The 26,415-nt window shown below is 45.4% G+C and overlaps 1 protein-coding gene and 2 long non-coding RNA genes across 4 annotated transcripts; 2 read left to right on the forward strand and 1 right to left on the reverse strand.

The window, feature by feature from the left end:
• The first annotated feature begins 11 nt into the window (after positions 1-11).
• On the forward strand, positions 12-3,155 carry LOC136369038 (uncharacterized). 2 transcript variants are annotated; one of them, XR_010744942.1, is made up of 3 exons: positions 12-435; positions 1,252-1,377; positions 1,900-3,155. It is a non-coding gene; the product is annotated as an uncharacterized lncRNA (long non-coding RNA). The 2 variants fall into 2 exon arrangements; XR_010744943.1 differs by having other exon boundaries at positions 1,252-2,375; positions 2,885-2,997.
• Positions 2,826-5,104, reverse strand: LOC136369040 (uncharacterized). The gene is made up of 2 exons (XR_010744945.1): positions 4,613-5,104; positions 2,826-2,942 (listed from the first exon to the last, which is right to left on the reverse strand). It is a non-coding gene; the product is annotated as an uncharacterized lncRNA (long non-coding RNA).
• Positions 5,105-5,253: 149 nt separating this feature from the next.
• On the forward strand, positions 5,254-26,228 carry PPTC7 (protein phosphatase targeting COQ7). Its single transcript, XM_066331647.1, has 6 exons — positions 5,254-5,632; positions 14,593-14,772; positions 17,468-17,666; positions 19,787-19,910; positions 21,493-21,622; positions 22,910-26,228. The coding sequence occupies exons 1-6, from the start codon at positions 5,431-5,433 to the stop codon at positions 22,966-22,968; spliced, it is 894 nt and encodes a 297-aa protein (XP_066187744.1). The 5' UTR covers positions 5,254-5,430; the 3' UTR covers positions 22,969-26,228.
• The last annotated feature ends 187 nt before the right edge of the window (positions 26,229-26,415 follow it).

Genomic DNA, 26,415 nt, shown 5'->3' on the forward strand with positions numbered 1-26,415 from the left:
CTACCTTGAGGTCTTTTTCAACCTAAATTATTTTATTTTTGTACTAGTTTGGAAAACACTGGGCTAGAGAGTGACTAAATGATCATCATTCCTTAGGATTCCTCAGGTCTTTTCCAACCTTAAGAATCCCATCATTCTTGGATCTGTTTTTATTTCCCCGACCAGGTTCATGACTGTCACCTTGAAGGGAAGGCAACAAAAGCTCTAAAAAGCTCCTAAAATTCCAGCTCCATCCATTGAAAAAGGAAATAATTCCACAGTGTCCACATCACAGCAGCGAGGAGTCACACAAGACAGAGGCCACTGAGGTCCTTTGATGTTATCACAGAGCTGCTACAGGATGGGTTTGAAACAGCTCCACATCACGTGGCAAAATCCTGGAGTCATCCTTCCCATGGGAAGACCTCGTTCCTCCAAGGACCTGGTGACACAAAGGTGAGAACCTGGTGTACTCCACTCTACCTCAGACCTTACACCCCAAAATAACCTCGCCAAAAATAACCTCCCACCTGCCTGCCTCGTGAAATGTCACCCAAAACCTCTCTGTTCACCTTCTTCCGTGGGGATGAAGAGCTGGTGTTTTCAGTCTCTTTGTTTCTTTGCACTTCCTGAGGTGGCTAAAATGCTGCTGGTGCTGAGTTTCTTGGTTTTTTTCAGCCTTAAAGAGTGACTTCGCCCACTTCTATTTTGAAAACAACCTGTAAAGATGGCACCTTAGGGCTTTTTGCTTCTCCCTGAGGCTGTACCAGGACTGGCTGCAGAGAATATTGGCCTGTGTTTGGAGGAAATCCTGGAAATCTTTACAGCTCCATCTCTTTCACTGTCCCACAGCAAAGGAACAAAAAAGAGAGTCAATCCTGCAGAGAGAACAGCTGGAGCACGTGGCTGAGATACAACCTCCCTCTGGGTGAAGCTGATTTAGGGGCTTACAGCCCCTTCAACTTCCTTGACTAACCTCCCACATGGTCACTTAACAAGGATGGAGATGTTTCTCCTCCCCACAAGTCCTGCAAAGTTGGAAACTTGCAATGAATTTTGCAGGTTTGGAGGGAGAGTGGTGCTTATTAGTGGTTTATTTATCATCACTGGTTGTGATCTGTGTTCTTGCTCCACTGCAGAGTCATGAGAATTAATACTAAAACAGCCCTCCTTGTTAGTTTACATGTTTCTGATGCCTTTAAAATCAGTAAAAAAGGGCTGGTGACATTGCACAGGGGAAAACAGAATTTAATACATTCTTCTTGCATCCAGAATTACTTGGCAAAGCTGATGGTGCACAGGGGACCAGACTCCAAGAGGAAAACCAAGCCTTGCTGAAATCTGAAAGCACAGATTGCACCCTGGATGAATGTGGGCAGGAGCTGGATGAATAAAGAGGTATTAATTCTTACTGCATCTACCATTGAAATGGAACAGAAGTGGGCAACTGTTCAAAAGCAAAGTAGGATGGAATTAATCTGGTTTTCTCGTGACCTTTCTTTTTAGGGCTTCACTCACAGCAACAGTTCACCTAAACCCATTTCCAACACCAGCTGTAATAGAAAAAACCCACCTTTGTCATGCAGAGAAAGGCAAGACAAAAGCCATGTCTAAGAAAAACTGTTTGAAACCCCCTCCACCACAAAACCCACCCTGGTATTGCACTTCTGAAACAGGTTCCAAAGAGCAACTCCAAGTGTATAGGATAAGATCAGGACATCAATACATAATGCTTGTTCTCCAGCAGAGAGATTTTAATTTATCCTGTCAGCATGAGTTAATTAATAATTAAAAAGGACACCATGATCCTTCTGTGGGAGGTCCTATAAAATGAAAATTCAGGCAGTTTTGAGATGCAGTAGATTCCTGTTTATTAAAAAACATGTTCAGGATTTTACTTTATTACTGTTTCAATTACAGTTTAAGCAGCAAGATTCTGGTTTGCATTATAGAAGCTGTGACTGCCCCATCCCTGGAAGTGTCCAAGGTCAGGCTGGAGCAACCTGGGATAGTGGAAGGTGTCCCTGTCCCTGGCAGGAGGTGGAATGAGATGATCTTTGAGCTCCCTTTCAAACCACTCTGTGATTCCTGTTGTGATCTTCTGACTCTGCATCCTCTCCTGACTCCTCATGTGGGAAGGAGTCTCATATATTCCTTCTCACATTAGTTTTCTTTTTAATCCGACTCTGCTGTCTTGAACTTCATCATTTCAGGGCTACCATTGGGTTTGCCCTATGACAGATCACTTTCAAAGTCCACGTGGACAGGTATTTGGGATTAGAATACAAACAAGGTCAAACCAGGCTGAAATAAACTGCATTCTGGTCTAACACAAGATTGGCCCTTAAATAAATAGTGAGGAGCTGGGGCAGTCTGTACAGCAGATGGCATTACAGGTAGTATTTATCACACTCCAATCTCAGGGCTGAGATACTTGGGAGAGAGGACTGACGTCAGCTACGAGTGAATCAGGTTTAAAACAAGCTGGAAACCTGCTTGTGCCTTCAGCAGTTGATTTCTTTGTGCAGCACTTCTGCCTCACACTCCCCGGTGCATTTATTGGTCTGAGCAAGCCTAGCAGGAAGAGTTCATTCTGTTTTTGCAGCTCAAGTGAGCTGATGTAAATAGATCTTGGACTTTGAGGTGGGAAGATTCCACCCAGCTGCAGTAACCAGGGGGATGCCCTTTGCTCGAGTTTTTGTGCCAAATTTGTGCATTGGGGAATTTTAAACAAATATCACTTGGCAGGATCCCGACTCTCGGGGTACAAGAATAACACTGAGTAAGGCAGCAGGGCATGGGCTGGGAGGGATTTACAGGGAGAATTATCCAGACTGACACTCAGCAGTGAGGAAAACCAGTTCTGAAGTATTTTATTAAAAATAGTTGGGGTTTTGTCTCACAGGAGCCCAGAGATCCTCTGAATGAAAACCAGGAGCAGTTTTTCAGCTGGGCACAGCATCCTCGTGCAGGAGTGACAGTTCATCAAAGGTTACTAATTACCATGTAAATTATGAGTCTGGCTGTCTGGACAGACTTGGGTGGGTGATCTGGGGTAGAATCATGGGATCATTAAGAATAATGGGATCATTAAGACTGGAAAAGACTTCCAAGATGAAGCCCAACCTTGGACCAAATAATCCCAAGCCCACTAAACTGTCACAAAGCGCCACATCTGCTCGTTTCTTGAATGCTTGAAGGGACTGTGACCCCACCACTTCCCTGGGGACGCTGTTTCAAAGACTTTCAAGGATGGAGGAGTGTGAAGAGCTCACAGTGTGCCTTGGCTTGGGAGCACTTCGGGAAGCCCAGAGTCCTTCTCTGCCAAATTACTTTGTCAGCTCACGATGTTCCTCAGCATTTGAGCCATGGCTGCTGGGCAGAGCAGCACAGAGAGAACCCTTCCAGCCCTGGAAAACTCGGCATTGAGGTATGGAGAACTCAGCTTTAGCTGAGGGGGGGATCACAGGCTGAGCAGCACAGCCAGGTAATGCAGGACAGGTCACCTTGCACCGACCTGAGCTGCCTCAGGGCACTGCAGGCAGCAGCACAGAACGAGGGGTTGGGCCAGGCTGCACTTGAACTAGACAGGACCTGGACAAGGACGAGGAAGAACGAGACTCGGGGAAGGAAGGGAAAGAATGATTCTGTGGGGGAAACTCTGCAAATATGTGCTTCCCTTTGCTGATAAAGGAGGGTGTGAGATGAGCTACCTTGTTTGTCTGCTCTCACACCCTGCCAGGCCCTGGCAGCAGCCTTATCTCCAGCACACTGGCACATTCAGCTGGGCAGCCATTCCCTAATCCACCACACTGGGCCTGGGCTGCTCCTCGTGGTCATTCTCTTTCTCCCTGTTCTAACAGGAGGATAAATTTTTTTAATAAGTTTGGGTACAATTTCAGCTTTAGCTGGATGATTCTCACGCATTGCTTAAGCCTTTAGCAGTGTGAGGGGGGGGCAATATTGTCTCTGTCAAGGTGCACAGGGAGCAAAATGCCTCCCGTGTGACAATGAGGGTGCTTCAGCAGCGTTCTGAGCGGTGGGTTGTGGCACAAAGCTCTCCCTTTCACTGCAGGCAGGTTTCACACCTGCCTCTGCTGCATTTACACCTCTATTGTTTGTTATTTACGTCTTGGGTTATGTAAGTGGCAGCAGCCTCTTGTGCGTGTACCCGGAGGAACTGAACGAATTTGCAGAGCAACCTGCTGGGAACTTCCAAGGGACAAAGCCTATTTATGCACACCCACGAGCAGCACGGAAAGCCGAGCTGCAGAAAATGAGGAATTGGGTCTTTTTGAATATTGTGGGTCTCTGGTCTCTGCAGCATTGATGGCTTGAAGTCGTTGCTGTTGAAGCTGTCCAGCTGAGAGCTTTGTGTCACTCTCAACCACAATTAACGTGGTTTTTATGGGGTTTGAGTGATGACTGCACAACACACCCTTCTCGTGAGGCTTTTGTTCGGCATTTCACGTTCCTTAACCAAAATGGATTAACTGCCAGCGCCTCCATGGATTTGCAGAGAAGCCTCTCACGCACGGCGCTGAGCTGGCTCTGTCCCCGGCCGCACCGAGCCGGGGAGAACAGGGCGAGTCATCCTTTGGGAAGAAAAAAAAAAACCCCAAAAAACAAAAACCACATTTTTGCGCGGCGTGACTCACATAACCGTCCTCAGCAGGCACGAAGCACCGGCGGCCAGCGAGTCCCCGCGAGTTATTCGGAGCACGCGAGACACGCGGGGCGTGGAGGGCAAGTATGTGGGTTAGGCGCAGCCGCGCTGTGCCCGGTGTGCAGAACGTTAATTGCGCTAATTGCGGCCGGGAGGCGGCGGGGGCGGGGGCCCCGCTCGGCGCCGCGGGGGCTGCCGGGAACCGCCCGCTGTTATTGTCCCGCAACATGCAAATGAGGCGGGGCGGGGAGCCAATGGGGGGCGGCCGCGCGCCGCCGCCGCGCACGCGCGCCGGGAGGCGGGGGAAAAGAAGGCGGGGTCTAGCTCACGCCCCGCCCAGCGCCGGGGCCCTCGCCTCACCTCAGCACGCGCGGCGAAGATGGCGGCGGCGGCGGGCGGCGGGGCGCGGGGGCGGCGCGGGCGGCTCTGACCGGGCACCGCGGGCGGCGGGGAGCGAGCCCGGAGGGAGCCCCGAGAGCTCCGCGGGCAGCGGGGAGCTGGCACAGCCCCCCTCGGGGGGCGGGGGGGGGTGGCGCGGAAGGCGGGGGCGCGGAAGGCGGGGGCGCTGCCGGTGAGCCCGGCCGTGAGGGGCAGCGAGGGCGGGTGAACCGCAGCCGGAGGGACGCGGGTCCGCGGCGGGCAGGGCTCGGAGCGGCGGCGGCGGCGCGGGCCGGCGGGCAGGGGAAGGAAGGCTGGCGCCCTGCGGCGGGCGCTCGGCGGGCAGGAGGCGGCTGCGCCGGTGGCTCCCCGCGTTCCTGGCGCTCGGCTGCTGGGCGCCCCACGCCATGTTCTCGGTGCTCTCCTACGGCAGGCTGGTGGCGCGGGCGGTCCTGGGCGGCCTTTCGCAGACGGACTCCCGCGACTACAGCCTGGTGACGGCCAGCTGTGGCTTCGGCAAAGATTTCCGCAAGGGCATCCTCAAGAAAGGCATGTGCTACGGGGATGACGCCTGTTTCGTGGCGCGGCACCGCACCGCGGATGTGCTGGGTAAGTGACCGGGCCGGGGGCTGAGGTGGCTTCGGCCTCGCGGTGTGACCCATCTCCTTCCCGGAGCAGCACATGGCGAGCGGCTCTACCCCCGGTCTCAGACAAAGGAGCTGGTTCTGCCTGTCAGTGTCACCATGAGTTCGCTTTTTTAGCTTCCCAAGGAAGCTCTGGTGCTCTTTGTTGCAGCTCTGCCCGCCTTTGGCACGGGGGTTGTGTGTGCCGGGTGTCCGGGCCCAGCTTGGGCGTTTCACCTGTGGGTGCTGTAAGGCCTGGGGGCTCCAAAACTCAGAGAAACAGCTCCCAGTGCGTTTCACCTTCTGTCTGTCTTTAAAACCTAACCGAGCCCCGTGTACATGCATTGCATTTAGACGGACAAGATCGCTTGAACGGGCACTTCCTGATTTTAACGCGTGCAATGTCCTTGTCAAGTGAAAGGCAGAGTGACATTGAGACCGGAATCAAATGTCAAACTTCACTTTCGTTGTTTGTTCTGGCCTGATTGCGCTTTCTGGTTTAGAATCGCGGGCGAAATGATTCTTAAGGGTTCGAATTTTAGGAGTAGTGAATAATTATGGATAATCACTAGAATCTTCAGACTGTGGGCAACATTGCATTTGACAGTGCTTTGACCTTTCTCCTCTGTACTCAAGGTTGAATTTGACTGACTGACACTCTGCACAAGTTAGTTGTGGCGATTTTCACCAATACTTAAACACTTCAAAAAAGCTTCCTCCTCTCTGCCGCTATTTTTTGTTTTGTTTTGTTTTTTGCATTTATTTATTTTAAACGACGGAGTTGCACTGTGCTGTCTCATGCTGTGGAAGTGGTTGGTGGTTCTTCAGTTTGGCGCTGTGGTTGTAACTTGGTTGCCATTTAACGGAGCCGAGAGGTTTTCCTCAGGAAGCTGCAAGTTGGTGCTAGGTAACAGTTATTGCTGGTTATTCTCGAGGGAGCTGTTACTGTAAGAGTGATGCCACAGCTTTCAAGATGTGGAAGGCTGGTGGGTGCATTTTAGACACTCTGCATCTTCTCTGTGGTGCCTCTTCCAGATAAACTTTTTTGGGATTAGAATTAGCCGTTGGACACCCTTCCTTTAGCATGTGACTAACCCTGGTTGCCTTTAAAGTTCATGCTGGGCCAGCACTGATAAATAACTGAGCAATTGGTGTTTGCCCTGAAGATAAATGCAGGATCTCCTGTACTTTGAAGTGGACTCTTTTATGTGGGGAATGGACAGATTTAGCCCCATTTGATGATGTTTGAGGGGTTTTGGCCATATTTGGTAATTACCGTATGTGGACCTACAGTTTGTCTTGTGTTCCTGGAATCAACAGAGAGTTGCATTTCTAAGTTGGTCTTTGCATTAATTTTCATGGCAACTTGGAAACAAACAGAGTTGTAGCTCCACTTAAGGATCAAACAGCAAAGAGGGCAGCAGACCCAGGATGTCTAAAGTACCAAGAAGCAAATAATGTAAATTAAAAACTTCGTTTGTTTGGTTTTGGGATTTCTTCTGTAAAGCTATTTTTATGTCAGTTCTTTGGTGCTTTTGTAATATACATACTGATTGTCTGTACTTTCTGCAAAAATAAGAATGTTCAGGTGGCTTTTGATGCTTCTAACTGGATGCTTTTTCTTCATCATCTGTAGCTCTGAGGTTTCAAACACAGTAATTTTCTCCCACTTTGTGTTTCTCTCAACCAGCCCTTTTGCACTGCTGCAGTGACAATTTCAGCACCACCAATGTTTTCCTGCCCTCAATTCCTCTTACTCCCATCTCAAATCTGAGGTTCCTTCATGATTTTTTTTTTAAGACCCTCATAAATTTTGTTCTACCTCAGTATTTAACTGCACCTCAACAAAACTGCCTGGGCCTCAGTGTTGGCTTTCAAACTGAATTTTTTGACATTTAAGGAAGAGGCTCACGTGGGTCGAGCCAAAGTGAACACTTGACACAGTGAATTTCAAGTGTATCACTTGGAGTGAGTAGTCATCAGTGACAAAGCCAGGCCAGATAATTAATGTAAAATTCCTCTGTGCCAGTGTTTTCTAGAACCAGTGTATTATGGAAAGCCAGCCTGTGTGGGATGGGTTGGGTGTGGTGGAGCAGTGAAAGAACTACTCCCAGCCTTGGCATGAGTGCTTGGGGATTCATTTTCTTAGGTCAAACAAGAGTTGATTTGGCAGTGTGTTTATAGGAGTATCAGAATGCTAAACACTTCTTTTGTTCTGTGTGTGCTGTGTAGTTCAAAGGCTGAATGTTTAACAGTGTCTTCTAGTCTGAGCTTTATCCTTTCACAGTAAGATCAGCAGAAAGCTGATGAAGATTCAGGTTATTTCCAGTCCTCCCATAGTTGTTCAAAGCTTGATAAGGCCTGTTACTGGTATAATTGAGTCCTCGAGGGTTTTGTCTCATTTTTGCTTTTATCTGGAGCATACCTGTCAATTTTGCATATTTTCTTCTTATTCTGAGCAAAGGGAGAAACAAGAAGCTCAGAACAGGAGTTTTTCCTTAGGGATCACCCTCAGGAAAGGAAATGGCTTTACTGCTAATGTTAATCTCTAGAGCTTTATAATTCAGGCCTGTGTTTCCTTTCTCTGCTGCTTGTACCACGATGTACTTTTCTGTTAATTCACTGCCAGTGTCTTGGGTGTTCAGATCCTCAGAGTATTGAAATCTCTCACAGAGGTTTGGGAGACGTTCTGTACTGCTTCATGTCTGATGCCTTTGGAACTTTTGAGGACAGAAATACTGTTTTTTTCAAAGCTGAAAACCAAAACTCTTGACACTTTTGGGTTTTTTTCTCATTAGCATACAAGTAGGATTTTTACTACACAGAGAACAAGCCAAATGTTTTAAATTAACTTGAACAGTTTTATAGCCATTTCACTAATTTACAAAAGTAAACGTTAAAGCCAAGGTTTTCACCTCTAGAAATTTTGAGGTGTCACATGCTGGTGATAATTTTTTCCTTAATTTTGAGGATGTGCCTTTTCTTGCTGGTTCTGGCCTTATCAGGCTCCTGATGTCTTTGTTCGTTTTTTATGGATTTTCCAAGCTGTTGTGTGAGTCATTATTGAAACATTGCAGCAGCCAATGCGCATCCCGTGACAGCATCACTTATACAATGTCTGTGCTGGGTACAAGTCTGGGTGTAGCCACTGTGACTTGACTCTTCCAAACCATTTCTGTCCCCCAGGATTAAGGAAAAACTCTCTGGCAGCAGGAGACTGTTTATTCACTGCAGAGTTAAAATTTGACGATTGTTCTATTTGCTGCAACTCTTGATGGTTAGTTTTTGAGGGGAGGGGAGTGTCTGGGTGCTGCAGGGCAGCTGCTCTAAAGTGAAGGGAACTGCACTTGGTTGGAAAAACTTGTCAGCAGCCTGCATAGGAGGTAGGTAAAACTGCAAAGTGGAATATTGTTAGTGTCACTGTCATCAGGAAAAGTAAACTTCAACACCTGAAAGGATTTGTAGATGCAATGTCAAGGTTGTTCTGGCAGCTGTAGAGGAGGGAAGGATCTTTCTTTGAAGGCCTGAAGGTTATAGAGGACTGTGTTAAGTGGTTTATTTGGTATCATACCTATTAAAGAGATTGCTGCCTTATCACAACTTATCACACCAAAGGAGCCGAGAATCGCCCTCCTCCCTCGGTGTCACCTTTCACCTACTGCGAGTGAGGGCGATCAGGGATCTGCAGAGCTGCTCACGCCTCTGAGGCTGAACCTGCTCAGGAAATGCTCTGTTTAACAGGGAGCATCAGTGCTGGCCTTTGTAGGGAAGCTGCAGGATGAGAATCACCCCATTAACAGTCACTGGCTGACTCTTGTCAGCAGAGCTGATGCTCTGGAGCATCACTGAATGTCACCTCTGAGAATGAAACTTATATCTGGTTATTCTTCTTTCCCACAGTTTCTGCAAGGACATTGGACACAAGTGTTCAGGTCAGAATTTCCAGTTGAGCACTAGTTTTAACTGTAAATGCTACTGATGCTTGTGATGGCAGCCAGTTTTCCCTTCATGCACAGACCTTGGCCTGAAGGAAGAGCAGGTTCTGTCAGAAATCAGAGGGAAATCAGCAAAGCTGAGCACAGTGCAGGAGGTGAGGGTTAATCATACCTGTGCCATAGGAAGCACTGGGAAAATCTGCTCTTTGCTCTGGTTCATCCATGCTGTGAATACTGAGCCTGAGATGAGTCAGGCTGGCAGGGATTTATTTCAGTGTCTGCCCCCAGAACCTGTCCTTCCTCAGCAGTTCCACTGCTCAGTCACTGAACACCTCGGGAAATTAGGGAGCTGTAACTAGGGAATTTTTTATAAAGCCTGCAGAAATAATTTATAGTTTAGTGTTCTCCTGGAGCTCCCCAAATGCACTGAGTGACTTCTCAGGCTTCAATAAAATAGGGAGGAAATCTACCTGGTAAAAATCTGCTTCAGGAAGGGGGGAGGTGGGGAAAACAGATATAAGGAACTGTTGCTTTCTTCTGGGAGTAGATGCACAATGTAATGTTTCCAGTTCCTCGTTTCTCCTTCAGTTTGTTCCTCAAGATCATTGCTCACTTTGCCTTTGCTTTTTGTTCCTTTTTGTCACTTACCCAGTTACTCTTCCAGAACATTTCTGCTTCATGCAAGGGTAGTTTAAGTTTTACTGTAGCAGTGTGAATAAGTAACCTTTCCTTCTGTAACTTGTTAGCAGTCACACACCATCTGCCCTTAGGGATTTGTATTTAACTGGGTTATTTCTTTGTCAGAACCTTGAGGGGGATGGACACCCTTTGGCTCTGACAGATCCAGGGGAGCTGCTGAGGGTCAGTGCTGGCTTTGAGCATTGGACTTGCATTAGATGGAGAACCTGTCTAGGTGTGTGATTTATCCCACCACTGATAAAACAAGAAATCTTATCATTTTATCTCAGTTCTGACATTAACAAATACTAGGTGCTGTATTTCAAACTTGTGGGCCTCAACTCATTGCATTTTTGTACTGTTTTAGCCTCCATATTTGATGCAAAGTTCAGTTATAAATATATCCTTTTGATGTTCTTTTAGCAGTGATTCATTGCTATTTCAGGTAAGGATCTCAAGAAATTGAAAGTTCAGTAGGATGTGAGCAGTGCCTTAGAAAGTTAATTGTGGTTGCATGCAAAAGCAGCTCCTGCTGACACACTTGTGCCTGCCTGGTGCTTCTCTGTGTGATTTTTATTCTTGGCTGATGCAATACTTCAAAATATCCAACTCTCAAGAGATTTTTGCACAGGGTGGTACTTGTGGACTCTTGACCGTGGGCAGGTTAATTTCCCAGCTAACCAGAACTGCCCCTCCTAACATTATTTATATTAAACAGGGTTTGATCAGTATCAGGGCTTTGTTATGAACTTTCAGGCTGTTTAGTTTATATTTGCTGTGAGCCAGGCAGAACACCTGGATCTCGCTCACACAAGTGAATGGTGAAAAGCAGATATTGCAGCTTTCAGCACTGGCTGGTTCTCCCTGGGCTTCTGCAAGGAACTCGTGTGCTGGCAGGCAAAACAACTTCACATTTGCATTTCAGCTGGTCTCTTATTCCAGGTGCTTTTAGCGTTTTGAAACCAGCTTTAACAAGTTTCACTGCCAGCATCTTCCCTGGCTCAGTTTCAGTGCTGCAGCTTCAGTCATTTGTTCTTTGTCTTGTAGCTTCCTGACAGGTGCTTCTCTGAGAGAGATTTTGATATTCTGAATCTTGGAGGAGCTGGAAAAAGTCAGCTTTTGGATTGACACATGCAGCAAGTATTTTATCTGGCAGGCATCTTTCTGTGTTTTCCAGCACGAGGCAACGTAGTGGAGTGTTAACTCTGAGATTCTGAAAGATCTCTGTAATACAGTTAAATACTTCAGAAGTATTTATTCTTTTGAAGTAATTTATTGTGAAATTTTCAATTGCTTTATTTACAGTGGTGGTTCATCTGGCTGCAGGCGTGTCACGTGGATGTTTGTGCAATTTCTGTGTGGACTTGAACAGGGAATAGCCACAGAAATGTTCTTTCTATGAAATTTTCTCATTTACTGAGTGACATGAATGAAAAAAACCCCAAGGTTTTTGTGTAAAGTTCAATTTCTGCAATTCTCAGCCGTGCAGTTTGTCTTAAATGTCCTGGGATTCCTAATTTATAACATGGTTAATACTGGAACACAATGGTTTATGGCTCAAAGGAGAACCTCAGTATTTGTTGAAAAGGTAATTATTTTGAATATATACCTTATTTTTTTCTTGGATGAAAGCAAAGGTATTATATATAAATAGAGCTTGGCATTATTCCATGAGAGTGATCCTGCCAATAGCAACACCTCTGAATTTTCTTTTGATGACAGAGGGAAAACCTGGTGTTAATCAAAGCTGAGTGTTTAGGTTTTGCTACTTCTGGGGTTTGAAGCAGTTTCTCTCCTTATTTGCTGTATATCAAATAGCACAGAGTTTACTTAAACTTTATTCTCATTTACACTTCATCTATTTCAGTAGCAGTTTACTCAAACTCTTTCAAAACCACATACTCATTTCCCACGTGGAACTGTTCAGTTTACAGAGGTTGCAGGACCTGAAGATGCTGGGTTTATTTTAAAACCATTCTGAAGGTAGGTCAGGATGATCAAAGGTCTTGGCCCCAAACCTTTATAAAACCCCCACCTCTTCCATTTGGGGCAAGGCCAAGGACTAGAGTTGTAGCTCTGGGAGTTTGTGGAGGCGTCACTGAAAGGAGCCCCCGGGGCTGGCTGCAGTGGTTGTGTCAGCCTGGGCTGGAGTGGGGAGACAGTGGAGCTGTCCTGGTGCTGTGGGATCACAGGATCTGTCTGTCCTCTCGGGTGTGCTGCCAGGCAAAGCCAGAGGAGCTGCTGGGGGATGTCTGCAGGGTCATTGCTTTGGAAGGCACTGGCAGAGAACCTGCTTGAAGCTGTTTATAGCTTGCAAAAAGCAGACAGGAAAGCAGACAGACAAAGGCAGTGCATGGCTCAGGACAGAGTATGAAGGGTGCTGCCATGATTATGGATTCGCATTTCCTGCCTGGAGTAAGAATTGAACAAAGAAAGTCAGATGGTGTACTCATTTTCCCTTTAAAAATTGAATAGGTTTTGATGATTGATCTTCTCAGGTGCTTGCTGTGGTTGGATTCCTGGTACTCTGTGCTAAAGCTGCAGTGTTTGTGTTTCAGTGTTTCCCAACACTGATATAAAAGGATTTTCTGGATCACTTGAGGGAACTCCATAACTTCTGCTGAGCTTTTGTTGTAACCACCTTGGGAGCCAAGAGCTTTGGGCAGCAGTTGTCAAACGTCTTTTCATTGCATTAACCCTGTTGCCAGTGAAGCAGTGCAGAAATACATCTGGACTATGTTCATTTTAAAGGGAAGGAAAAGAAATGTTTGTCTGGTAACTTCACATAAAGCACCATCATTTAACCTGAAGCTGAATTTCTCTTTCAAGTTCCAGATCTAGAACCTTTCCTTCATGATCTCTTTGTTCTAGACTTGTCTGTGTGCTAGCAAAAAGCAAGAGGTTAATCCAGTATTAACCTGAGGTTGTGACACCTGTAAGGGAAAGGATGAATCTGTTCTTGAAGGATCTAGAAAAGTAATTTCTGAGAATGCCGGGTGCTTTTGCATGAACTTCCTCCTGGGAGCTCCTCAAAGAGGTGAATGCAGGGATCTACATTCCTGTAACATTCTTCTGAGAAAGGAGAGGGACAAAGCAGGTGTCTAAAAGGTTGTGCACTATTTTAGGGAGAAATCTGATTAACGTTGATAGGCTGTTCAGAATCTGGCCATAACCTCCTGTCAGATTATAGTTCACGCCAAGGTCGGCTCTAAACCTTCCGTCTCAGTTTCAGACCATGTCCCGTGTGAAGGGCGTTTGGAGATGAGGAAATTGAGTTTTATCTTCTCATTGACATTTTCATGCCTTTGATAATAGTGGAGTTTTTTTTTTCCTGAGGAGACTGTCCTTCAGCACAATCTCAGCATTAAAATTCATTTTTTGTGCTTTTATCGTGAACATACTTCAGCTTTACTGTGTTTTGGAAATCTCTGCTTGAAATGGTTTGTCCCGTGCTGAGGATCAAAAAGATTTTGGGGAAAATATCCACATAGTAACATTCTAATCTCAAATAATACCTTCAGCAGTATTTTGCTTTTATCATTTAGGCAATTGGAAGAAGTTCAAAGTTCCTTAACCAAATGACCAGCAGAAAGTGTGTCTGCTGCTCACCCTCTTTCCATGACCACAGTCACTGTTTTCCCTGTTGCTTAGAAGCTTCCCAGGTTTTGGCAGAATTGGTCTAATTCTCTGATAGCCAGGTTATTTTGAATAACTGAAAATTCCCTGGATCATAGTCAGTTGTCATTCTCTTGCTTGGCTGAAGCTCTAAGCAACAAGCTCTTTTTGAAAGGGATAGGTCCCAGCATTGTGTTGGTTACGTGGATTTTGGAAAACACTTGTAAAATGGAAATTTATTTTCTACAGAAATTGAGAACACCAAATAGAAATCAAGGAGAAAAAACTGTGCTGCTGAATAGCTGGAAGAGTTTCTGTGTCATTTCTGTACTAGTTAGAACGTTGACCTTCACTTTTAAAATTTTTAAAACCTCTTCCCTTTAATGGACTGATGAGAGGTTAATGGGATTGAATGCTCATCTTACCCTGAAATATCCTATTATTTGTTCTCTAGTGGGGTCAGCCTCCTCATTCTCAGCATTAGACTTTTACCTTCCTTTCAGCAGTTCAGACTATATTTGGAGATTTGTCCCGGAGCTGAAATCAGAAGTTACCTTAAAAATACTCAGAAATTTATTTGCTAATCAAAGATGTTTTCCGGGCAAGTGCCACGTCCTACATTTTAGTTACTAACCATCATAAGTGATATAAATAATTAAACCCCTTGTGTTGAAAGCCCTTCCTGTTCAGGTAACTGTGGTTTTGTGTTTCCTTGCAGGGGTGGCAGATGGTGTTGGTGGCTGGAGAGACTACGGGGTGGACCCTTCTCAGTTCTCAGGGACTCTGATGCGGACGTGTGAACGTTTAGTCAAGGAAGGACGGTTTGTTCCAAGCAATCCTGTTGGGATTCTCACCGCAGGCTATTGTGAGCTGCTGCAGAACAAAGTCCCTTTGCTTGGTAAGACACCAGAAATATGTCGCTTCAATCTGGGCTGTGTGTTACACGTGGCCTCACTGAAGGGTGCTTGAATCGCTTGTCATTGTCTACAGCAAATCTGCAAGCAGTTAACTTCTCTTAATTAACTGAAAACATAGAAATGCAGGCGCCTTGGTGGCATCCTTATTTTCTCTGAAACTGTTTTAATTAATTTAGTAATGCAGGGAGTGTTGATGTCTGTGTATTATATATAAGATAAAAGGCTTTCTGTGGGAAAGGTGAATTCACCAGAGTTTGCAGAGCAAGTTTTGCAGTGGAACAGACTGTGCACATGTGCTCACTCTGGATGTTATATGTATAAATCACTGTTCTCTGCTGAAAACTCTTTGTGGTACTGGTCGTGGCTTTCTGCTTCAGCTGTGCAAGGAGAAATATTTTCTGAGCAGAATTGGATGTAGTTCTGCTCATTCTTGGCCTTACTCTGCTCCTGTTGCCTTTTATGTCCAGTGGACTCAAACCCCAGTTGGTTGACTTGAGTAGTTCATATCATACAATCTCTGGTAGCATTATTTTTATAAATCTTTGTGGGGGCATTCACTACAGACCTTTCTGAAAGCCAGCTGAAGTAGCCCGTGTCAGCAGTGATGGGACACAGGGCATTCAGCTGCCTGGGGCCTGGGAGCTGACAGAGAGGCCACACTCGGTCTCAGCTGACAGCTCTGCCAAGGGGACACTTCTCTAAAGGACATGAGACCTCTTCTGCACCAAGAAAGTGTTTGCCCTGCATGAAATGTACGCAGCTCACCTGACCTTAAGCTCCTGTGCCAGAGCAGTGCTGGCTGAGCTATATTTAACTGCTCTGCTGAGCTGGGAGCAGATGTTCTGGCATTATACGCCTAAAGAATAGGTTGGAACCTCAGGAGTGACCTTAAGTGTCACAAAAATAGCAGTGGTCAGTAATGACATCAGGATTTGGTGTGTTGAATGGTGCTTGTTTGAGCAAAGCAGGTGTAGCTGTAAGTGAGCCCCAAAGTGGGGCACTGGCGAGGGCTGTCCCTGTGCCTTTGGAGACGGAGCAGCTCTGCTGGGCTTGACCTTTGCAGGGCTGAAAAGCAGCATGTGCTGAGTCACAAGATCTGCATTCCCCACATGGCCTCCTGGTTACACTCTGCTAATAGAGCTAGAATTTGAAACTAATGATCCTGAGTGTTTCTCCTTTAACTGAGAACAGTATTTTTAGAAGGAGGAATAAAACTTTGGAATTACCACAGCAATGAGCATTTGGAGTTTATTTAAAATAAAGGGACAGAAGAAGACTTCATTAAGGAGGATTCATTGGGCAGTAACTTCTCCTTGCTCTTGTGCTTTAAGCCTGGATACTTGGTTCATCAGAATTGAACGCAGCAAATAATATAAAATAAAACTGGAATGAGAGGAAACTGTGCCATTTATTTAATCACTCCTGTGTTGCAGCACAGTTTTGGACACTGTCACATATAAAATCAGATTTTTTTTCCAGAGATACTGCTTTGACTTAACACTCATTAAGGATGGAGAAGATTCTGTGCATTCACTAGAGAACAGATTCAGGGCAAGTGCATTGCAGGGAAATCTCTGTGTTAGAAATGGAATTGTCTGGAACAGGCAGTGCCTGGAGCCAGCTGGACTTCTGCACTAGCAAGCCTGATCTGAGCCTTGCTCACTGGGAGCTTGTGGTGTGTCCAGCATGGAGCTGTGCTTGGAAAATCCTGCTGGGAGGACATGAGGGTAGAAGGTGAAGACAGTTCACAAGCTGGTGATGTGGAGCAGAAGTGCTGTAGCTGTATTTTCCCTTCTTGGGGATTGAAAGGTCTTCTGGTGGCTCTGCTATCCTGTCCTGTTTGCAGAGCTGAGCATTTGCTATTTGCTGTGAAGAGTTTGGGGTTTCTTTGCAATACAGCATTTTTGTGGCTTGCACCCAGGCACAGTTGGTGGCTACTTCCCAGTGAATGAATGGAGAATTCCTTAGTGCCCTCAAGCATGGCTGGGATAGTTCCAAGCACAGCTGACATCATGTTTCTGCTATTACTTTAATTTGGAATAGTATTGGTCTCTGAAACATTTTTTTTCCTCAAACTTGTGGAGTTGATGTCCTGAAGATGTGACAGGGTTATTATTTTTTAAACCTGAAGCAAGCTCTGCTGAACCAGGCTGGGAGGAAAAGCATTTCATGTTCTGAGCAGAGAAATGCAGCAGGACCTGATACTTGGTTGAAAACAGTTCTTTACTTGGTGTGGTTTATTTACAGCTGATGTGTGAAACTGTGTGCAGAGCTCCTAGCATTGTATGGATGCTACTAGAATTCTATTATCTCCATGATTTTCGAATTTCAGTATTTTATGTGAGTTCTGTAAATCCGGTCCTATAGCAGAATGTGCTGACATATGTTGGGATGGAAAACTGTAAATAAAGCCAAACAAAACAGGTATTTGTCAGCATAATGTGTTTACCAAAATCAAAGCAGGAAGAGTAAATTCTACACAAAAATCATTGACTGTATTGCAAAGATTCCTTGCATTTTGCTAGTTATATTTTATATTAATTCTGGCATTGTTGAGTACTCCCATTTCTCATAACTTTTAAGCTTTAATGAATGTTGTAATAATTAAACTGTTGATCAGGTCAGTGAGAAAAGAAGCAGTTTCTGTAAGGCTGACTGCAGTCTCTGTGTTTGCAGGGAGCAGCACAGCTTGTATAGTAGTCCTGGACAGATCAAGTCATCGTTTACATACAGCCAACTTGGGAGATTCTGGATTTTTGGTGGTCAGAGGTGGAGAAGTCGTCCATCGATCCGATGAGCAGCAGCATTACTTCAACACTCCCTTCCAACTGTCCATAGCTCCACCAGAAGCAGAAGGAGTTGTCTTAAGTGACAGGTAAGGGGGAAGAGGAACCTTAATTTTTAATCTGTGGCTGTGACCAGCTCCCAAACAGTTGCAGTTTTGCAGCTGTGGGGCTTTTCTGTACCACATGGGATATAAACACATACCCAGTCAGGTCCTGCACCTGCCACCCTCCCTTTTTGGGTAACATGAACATTTCTCCCCTTGTACTTAACTTTGTACCTGTTGTACAGTCTGAATTCATTGGACTGTTGATGGTGGCATATTCCCAAAGCCATGGGCTTGTTCTAATCCATGGGGAGATGTCACCCACCAGAGCTGATGTGTGGACAAGTGGCTGGGCTTCCCAGCAGAGCTCTGCTTCCAGTCCCTGCCTGTGCTCCCTTGGGACTGTTTGGAGTAGCTAATTTAGATATCTTGGCACCGAGGTTGCAAGTGCTTGAAGAATAGAGCAGAGGGACATGTGACTGTAACTTGTGTTTCCAACTTGCTGTTTCCAGCAGCATATTGTATTTGACCAAAACCAGCAAAAAAACTGTTTGGCAGAACACCAAGCTGGGAATGAGAGTATGAGGAAAGGACAATCTGTTCACAGAAATGAGTTGTTTCAAAGGCAGGCTTGTTCTTGTGTCTTCCCTTAGGAATGTCAGGCTGATCCATCCTGACTTTGTGAAGTCTCACCAGTAATACAAAATAAACTCAAAAATAAACAGCTTTCAAATATGTGTTAAAATGCAGCTTTCAAAATGTCTCACTCATTAAAGTGATATCCCTCATCTGAGCATAGGGAGGTGGTAACAGGCTCTTCAAAGTGTGGCCATGGAATAAAGGGAATGCAGTAGGCAGCTGAAATTCTGGGCTCAGTGAGCTCGAGTCTTCCAGCCTAAATGATTCTATGCAGCATCAGGGCTGATGCAGTAAAGGTTGAGACTTTAATCCAAAATAGCTCTTTCTGAAAGTGTTGATTAAGCTGTTAAAACTCCCCACCGTTCTAGTGTGTGGTTTTATTTGTTCATCCTGCAACTACTGAGAGGAAGCCAGGGTAGGACTCTGAAATTAGAACCCTTCAGTAATCCAAGTTCTTTGTTAGACTAAAATTAAATGATCCCTTGAAATTCCAGAGCTGTAAGAAATCTGTAATTTTTCTGTGATTCTTTATCATCCATAGGAGGACCATAAAAACAAAGAGCAGAAGGATAATTGATAATGTCCAGTGGAAGTCAGGGAGGCCAAGTAATCTGAGTCATGCAGTAATAAGGAAAGCACAAGATAAATATGCTCCCACACTTCAGCTCTGAATCATGATTACAGCTTTCTGGCTGGTTCCTGCACTGTTCCTGACGTTAATTAGTACTCATGCTCCTTGTCGAAACGCTTCTCTTGTCCTTTTTTATTTGTTGTCCCAGTTCAGTGATGAATTTGGCTATATATGGGCATAGGCAGGCAATCTTAACTCCCTCAGCCTTCCTGTAGCTACACATCAGTTGAGCAAAGCAGCTCCTCTGTGTTTTGGCAGGGCCCAGTGGCCTGGGATGCAGCGATTTCTCCTGTTTACAGACCCCTGAAGAGTCTTTAAAAATGAAAGGTTTGTTGTTATGTTGCTTCTGAGAATCAGATTTTGCAGCAATATTCATGCCCAAACTGGGAGTTTTCTCCTCTTGGTGTTGTGTAATGTGTTAGACACAAGCATTCCAACAGACTCTGGTCTCCTGGTAGTGATTTCCAGACATGTTTCATATTCCATTGAATTAGAAAGTGATTCAGAATCCTGAAGTGTTTGGGCCAGGCCTGTTATGAATTGTTCTTTCAAGTATCACTCTCTTATGTCTTCAGGATGAGCATAAGGAAGCCCTGAGCTGCCATTCTGCTTTCTGGTTTCCATGGAGACACGCTCCTGAAGCAGATTAGTTTGCAGGATTGTTCATGTGGGAATTTTAACTGCAAATCCTGTTTGCAGTCACAGGGGCTGTGGTGGGGCTTTCCTGACAGCCCATGGTGGGCTAAAGCTCCACAGCCAGTGATGATTTCTTCCTGTTGCACAAACCCCCAAAGAGCAGCGAAGTGCAGGTGGAGCTCAGCTTTCTGTGTGTGCTGTTTGAGTTGTTGGGTGTCTTTGTGAGGGCTGGAGTCCTTTAACCTGTGTCCCTCCCCAGCCCCGAGGCTGCTGACAGCACGTCCTTCGATGTCCAGCTCGGGGACATCATCCTGACCGCCACAGACGGACTGTTTGACAACATGCCTGACTACATGATCCTGCAGGAGTTGAAAAAGCTCAAGGTGAGTGTGTGTGTCCTCAATCTCTCACATCTTTTGTGCTGGCTAAACCTTTGTAGTTACTACTTCTAATACCTGAAACCTTTGTGTTTTGTATAAAAACCCCACCACAAAGAGATGTATCGTTAAAAGGCTTTTCAGATATGAGCAGTGCAGGGGACATTGACCCCAGAGGACTTTCTCTTGGATCTGCATCCAGGCTGAACTCAGAAGCAGCAGCTTGGGCATAAATTCCCCAAGTAACAGCTGGTTCCCTGTCAGTGGTAACTGGTGAGGGAGGGAGAGGAGGAGATGTTCAGTAGCAGGTGCTGCCTTTGGCCACACACTGCACCTGCAGGTTGGAGATGATACACAGGAAAACAGAGAATCCTCTCCTGGGTTACTTGAGGGTGAGCTTACACTTCAAATTGCTTTCAGTTTCTCTGACATAGTATGGGCTGTCTGAACTGTGGTTCACACGTCCTTGAAAATCCTCAGTGTTCTGTTAAAAAAAAAAAAAAAACTGTCAACTTTTCCACCTTAATGACCACAAATGTTCTTTTTAAATAGTAAGAATACATTAAAATATTTTAACTTGGCTGAGAACATTTAGCCTCAGGCTATTTGCTTACAGAAAGGAAAGTACACTTAGGGAGATATCAATATGTATAAACTCCTTGAGGAAACTATTTCGCTGTGAAATGCAAATAAGAGAATTACAGTGTGGTTTTAAGAGAATTTGGCCTCCTCTTATGCTGCAGCTCCACAGGTGACTAATGTGTCACTGGGGCTGCAGCCACCTCACACCCTTGTCATGCCCGGAGTAGAGGCTGTCCTGGCTGCCACTGGAATTGGAATTCCCTTGTGGAAGAAAGCTGAGCTCCACCTTTTGGCGTGTTTGGGAAAGGCACTGGAGATCCCCAAGAGGTTCAGCCAAAAGTTAATCACATAAATGCCTGCTAATTCCCAAACCTGCAGGGAAGGCTCTTGAAATGACAAGGCATTTAAAAATGGTTACAGACAAAAAAGAGCACTGGTTGTCTGTCATGTTGGCTGGAGTGAGAAAAGCCTGGGAGGAAAGCAGCAGAGTTACTCAAACAGGGAAAAAATGTTCTTTAAACACAGCCTGGAGAAGGTGTGTGTGCTCTCAGTGCATTTTTCTCATGTGACTTTAGAGTGCCCCTTCTCCCCAAGGGTGTTTTTGTCATTTGCTGTGAGAGAGCCAGAGATGCAAGACTCTGCACTCAGCATAAAACAAATACTTCACCAGAGCCTGTGTGGGAGGAGGGAAGGTCCTTGCAGGGTGCCCTGCAGGAACAGCCACCAAATGCCCTGTTCCCTTCAGGTGACATGGTTTAGTCTGTCTTGCGTATTATTCTTCTAAGTTTCTGAATTTTGGAAATCTTCCAAACCTGAGTCTTGAGCTGCTTGCTGGTGGAGATTTGAGGTCAGGCTGTCCCTTGTGGAGATCCACAGTTGTAACCCAATTTACAAAGAATGAGGAAGGCTCTGTTTGAAATGAGGGATCTCCAAACCTGACACTGATCAGCACAAAAACTTCTGTAGGCATCTAAATAAGAATAAACTTCTTTCCTCATGAATTTAGAACTCCAACTACGAGAGCATCCAGCAGACTGCACGGAGCATTGCTGAGCAAGCCCACGAGCTGGCCTATGACCCCACGTACATGTCACCCTTTGCACAGTTTGCCTGTGACAACGGCTTGAATGTCAGAGGTGAGAGCTTCTCCTCCTCCCACTGCTGCTGTCTTGGAGACATCTTTAGCAAAGCAAAGTTCTGCTGTTCCAAAATCCTGTATGAAAACAGAACAGTAGGAAATGTGGTTGGCAAGCACCAGGCTTGTGTGGGATTTGGCAAAGCCCCCAGGGCCTGCACAGGCCATCCTGGGCTCTGCAGAGCAGGAGCCTCCCATGGGGAAGCAGCTGGAGCATGGAGAACACAGTGCCCTGATGGTTTTATTTTTAATGTCATCTCTGCATTCCTGCCCCAGGAATCCTGCCTGAGATGAGTTCTCCAGTACTCCTGGACTTGTTGCTTGGATTCGGGTGTGTGGGTGGTGTCGTGTGAGGGTAGGTTTTTGTTTGGGGTTTTTTTAAGGTCTTGTCTTACTGCTGTGTTTCAGCTGAGGTTCTGCCCACTCTTTGGTTGATTTTGGATTGGTTTTTTGGTTGAAATTTGCAACCCTTGTATCATTGGCATCCCCCTACTGATCTCTCTGTTGGTTCTGCTTCTGTGCTTTAGAAAGGTATTGGCAAAAACACCTGGCAGACCTCAGAGCCAGAGCAAACACCTTTCTTTTAACAATTTTTTACTTTTAAATATATGAATAAATAAAATACTGCCAGTATCAGAAGGGCAGGATTTCCTTCAGAACCTTAAGGCCCTTTGCTCTGGTAGCAGTTGTCACACTTGGGCTCTGTGCTGCTCCAGGCTCAGTCCCTCAGTAATGAAGCTGGAGATCTCCAGAGTCCAAGGGATTGGTTTCACTTCCCACATAACAAAACCTCTCTTCTAAGCCTTTCCTCCAGGATTTGAGTGTGTTGCTCTGGCTGCTGAGGATTGAAAAATAATTCTTAAAAATATTAAGTAGCTTTTAGGAAGACTTGAGGTAATACAGTGCTGGAGAAGATGCTAAAGAGGTGGAAATTTCTGAGATCTGATTCCATGGCAGTTTACATGTAACAAGGCAGTGTCAGGTGTTTTGTGCATTTATTTAAGAGTCTGCTGTAAACAGGCTTTGTGCTCTGCCAGCCACCAGCAATGTTCAAGGTTCTGACCTCCTTTTCACAGTTTGATCTCACTGGAGCTTAAAAGAACAGTGGGTTTGAGCTGTGTTAAATGTCACTGCACCCCTCGGTTTGGAAAGGAGGTGGGGGAGGCAGAGTTTGTGTCTACCTAAACCAGTTTTAAAAGGGCTTTTCATGAGGAATGTCACAGATCATCAGAAGACCACCAACCCACTGTGGTTTGATGAAATCAGAGGGTTTTTGCTTGCATTGCAGGGGGGAAACCAGACGACATCACCGTCCTTCTGTCCATCGTGGCCGAGTACACAGACTGAGGTCCTGGCGCTGTCCGAGCTCACGGGCCCCCCGGCCGCTTTCCTGCTGGCAGGATTGTTCCTTCCTTCCCAGCTGCTCCAGGCAGCCGGCCCTGAGCCTGGAGCCTGGCCCCACGTGCAGCTGAGGCCCTTGCTAAGAACCACTCGTAGTCCACTGGTCTTGGTCTGCCAGCAAGACGTGAAGAAGCTCAAGGCTTGGAGCTTGTCTTTGAGAGCTTGGTCCTTGTCTGGAACAGGGGAGGATCCATCCCACAGCGTTGCTGCGTTGGAGATGGGACTTTCCAAGGAGCAGAATTGGTTGATCACCTTTCAAACTAGACCAATAGGTAACGCCTCTGCACGAGGGCACATTACTCTATTTCCTAGGAACGTTCGCTGTTGTTGAGGGTGTGTTACAGACCCAGTTCCATAAAGCATAGTCTTGTTCCAGTGATAGCCGAGGTTTCGTGTTTCTGAGCTCCGGTTTTCAGGAGATTTATAACTGCTGTAAACATTCTGCTCTTGCCATCCATGGTGTCAGCCTTAGGAGCCTTTTCTAGTACGAGATTTCAAACAAAACCTAGTTCAAGTTATATGGATGCAAATGTGTTTCGTGATTTCAGGTGCTTAACTGTGATCTTAAAAGTTCTGCAGATCATTCGTCCATAATGGGCCTGGTTCTGGATGTTTTGGCTGTGGATAATTATTTTTTTTAAAAAACAAAAATCCTAGCTCAGTCTCAAACAGCCGAGCTGGCCACAGTTGAGGTCTTTCAGCATTTGAGCCCATCTCAGCGTGGGATGATGGTGAATGCTACGGTGGGAGGTTGCACAAAACAGCTCATCCTCAACTCCTGAGCGTCTTCACTTCGGGTAGATAATTCTGTTGCTGATATAAAACATAATTTGTGTTAAATAATTGCCACTCTTGCTTGTAGAACAGAATATGCTGCAGCAGTTTAAGTCCAGTTGATCCTTCCTGACTCAAACAGGCACCTCTTTGCTTCTGCTGCGGCAGCGAGTACGAAAATGGAAATAATGAATAATCAGCAAAGCTTACATTTCATCTTAACTAAAGTTTAGGGGTTTCAATGATCCTTAATGATGTTTACAGTTATCTAACAGCCACTTTGCAATATGACATTTCCTTTGCAATGACAGTAGCTCACGTTTTTCCCCCCCACTTTTCCAGCCAGCTTTCCTTTTCCTTTCCTGAGGCTCATACGAAAGCTGAGAGCTGTAAAGATATATATATTTTTGGTCAGTTTTTCATTAACTTTTTTGCTGGTAGAGAAGTATGTAGAAATAAATTAAAGCCATGTTTTTATATATAAAAAGTCGGGTAATGTTGCTGTTTAGGTGAGTGCAGTTAAACTTGGTCAGTAAGGAATCTTACCTGCTCTCAAGAGGAGATTTTTACTACCTGGTTTATTGTATTAAAACTGTTTAAGTTTGAGGTTACCTCAACTTGTTTAAAGAATTTTTGTGGACTTGTACTGTATATTTGCGTAACTATGTCAAGCTTTTATTTAAGGTCATTTAACATGTACCATGTACATGTCATTTTACTATATTTCAGTGCATCATGCTTGTAACAGGCATTTCATTTATAATAAGTGATTAATTTGGGAGCTCTTCAGTAATTTATCTGCTATTCCTCAATTGGCATAATGTTAGATATCTACTTTAAATCACCTTGTAATTACTCGTCAAAATGCCTTAACTACCCTAACTTGACCAAAATAGGATTTTGGTGAGGGTATGGGGAGGATTATATTAATTAATGAAGAAAAATTAATTAGTTTAGCGACACACGAACAGTGAGTGGTGGAGAACTTTGCACAACCTGTCAGTCCTCGTTGTTTTTAACCTGAACAAGCTGTCTCTGGCTGTCTTGGAGGAATGTATTCACATGCAGAACAGGGCTTTGTTTCTTGTTCGGGAGGGGCCTTTCTCTCCCGACTCTGGGTGTCTTTACATTTATCCAGTATTTACTGCACGCTTCTGGATTAGAGCAGATTTGATCAATTCTTCTTTCCCTTTGCCCTTCCCTTCAGGCGCTGCCCCCGTGGCCCCGGGCTGTTCTCTGCTCTCAGCACGGTCCCCAGCCCTCCCTGTTGGCCCTTCCTGCCTTTCCCTGGGGACACGTGTGGGTCAGAGGGTCTGGAATTCCCAAATTCCTGCTCCTCCGGGGCCGGGCACGCTCCCTGTGTGTATCCACAAAGCCGTTTGCCTCATATCACACCATGACCTGTTGTTGTTTTTTTTTTTTTTTAATAAAGAACAAATTTGGGTTTTGATTTACAAATCATGAGTTTTTCCCTCACCGGGCACACCAAAGACCAGTAAAGCTTTTAGCTTTTCCATCTGTTTATAAAGCAATACTGTATTATAAAGAATTGATATTTTTATCACATGCTTGATTGTTTTGGGTTTTTTTTTAAGACGTGCACTCTGAACATATCAAACCTGATTTTTTCCTATGAACTTAACGCTGTCTGCGCACAACTGATCTTTGGAGAAGGAAATGACAGGGCCCATCCTATCAAACATAATTCCCAGCGATGCATGAAGCAGTAACACTTGCTAGGGGTAAGGTTAGTGGGAATGGTCACCAGAGGAACGTACAAGAAAGGTGTTCCCTGACTTGGAAGCGAGCGGAGCGTGGGCAGGCGTGGAGCTGCTGCAGGGGGTTGTGGTTTGGTTTGGGAGCAGGGATCTGGAGGAGCTCTGTCCCCCAGGAACCTGGGATTGCTGCAGCAGCCATAGAGATTGGGGTGGAACAGGGCTAAGATGTGGTGAAGTGGAAAAGCTCCTTGTGGTTCCTTGCTGTTTTCCTGGCTATCTTTGGGAGAGCTGCCACATACAGTCCTAAATGTCCTTCTTCAGGCTGAAAACAAAACCAAACCAAAAACCAGATTTGGGACCAGGCAGTTACAAGTGAGTCGAGGTGATGATCTGGCAGGGATGGGAGGATTCAGTGATGGAATGTCCATCTCTTGGAAAGGGACATCCTTTCTCCAGGGGAGGAGCAGCTGCTGTGTGGAGAACCCGACTGTATGCAGTAGTTTCTGACAAAGATAGCTGAGGCAATGAAGCAAATCTGAGTCTGTATCTGAGGATGCTTTTTTGTTGCTGTTAAAATAAGACTATCATCTATGCTTACCTAAGAGGCAATTATGTGAATTTTATGTCCGAGGTATAACTTATGCAGGAATAGTTCTGTAAATACATTTAAATAAATTGTAAAGATATTTAATAAATATAGTATTTATACTAAAATGTGCTTTTTAAAGTCAAGTTACCTGCAAGCCCTCTGTTTGTTGGTGTGGGGAAGTGGCTGGTGGCACAGAGGCACAGCCTCTGTCACTGTGACCTCCCTGCTCTGCTCTCAGATCCACACCCGAGGGACACCCAATGCCTCCTGCAGCCTGGCAGGCAGATAACGATCCCTTAATTGGCTGGGAAT

Source organism: Sylvia atricapilla, chromosome 17, assembly GCF_009819655.1.
Source record: "Sylvia atricapilla isolate bSylAtr1 chromosome 17, bSylAtr1.pri, whole genome shotgun sequence".
Taxonomy (NCBI): domain Eukaryota; kingdom Metazoa; phylum Chordata; class Aves; order Passeriformes; family Sylviidae; genus Sylvia; species Sylvia atricapilla.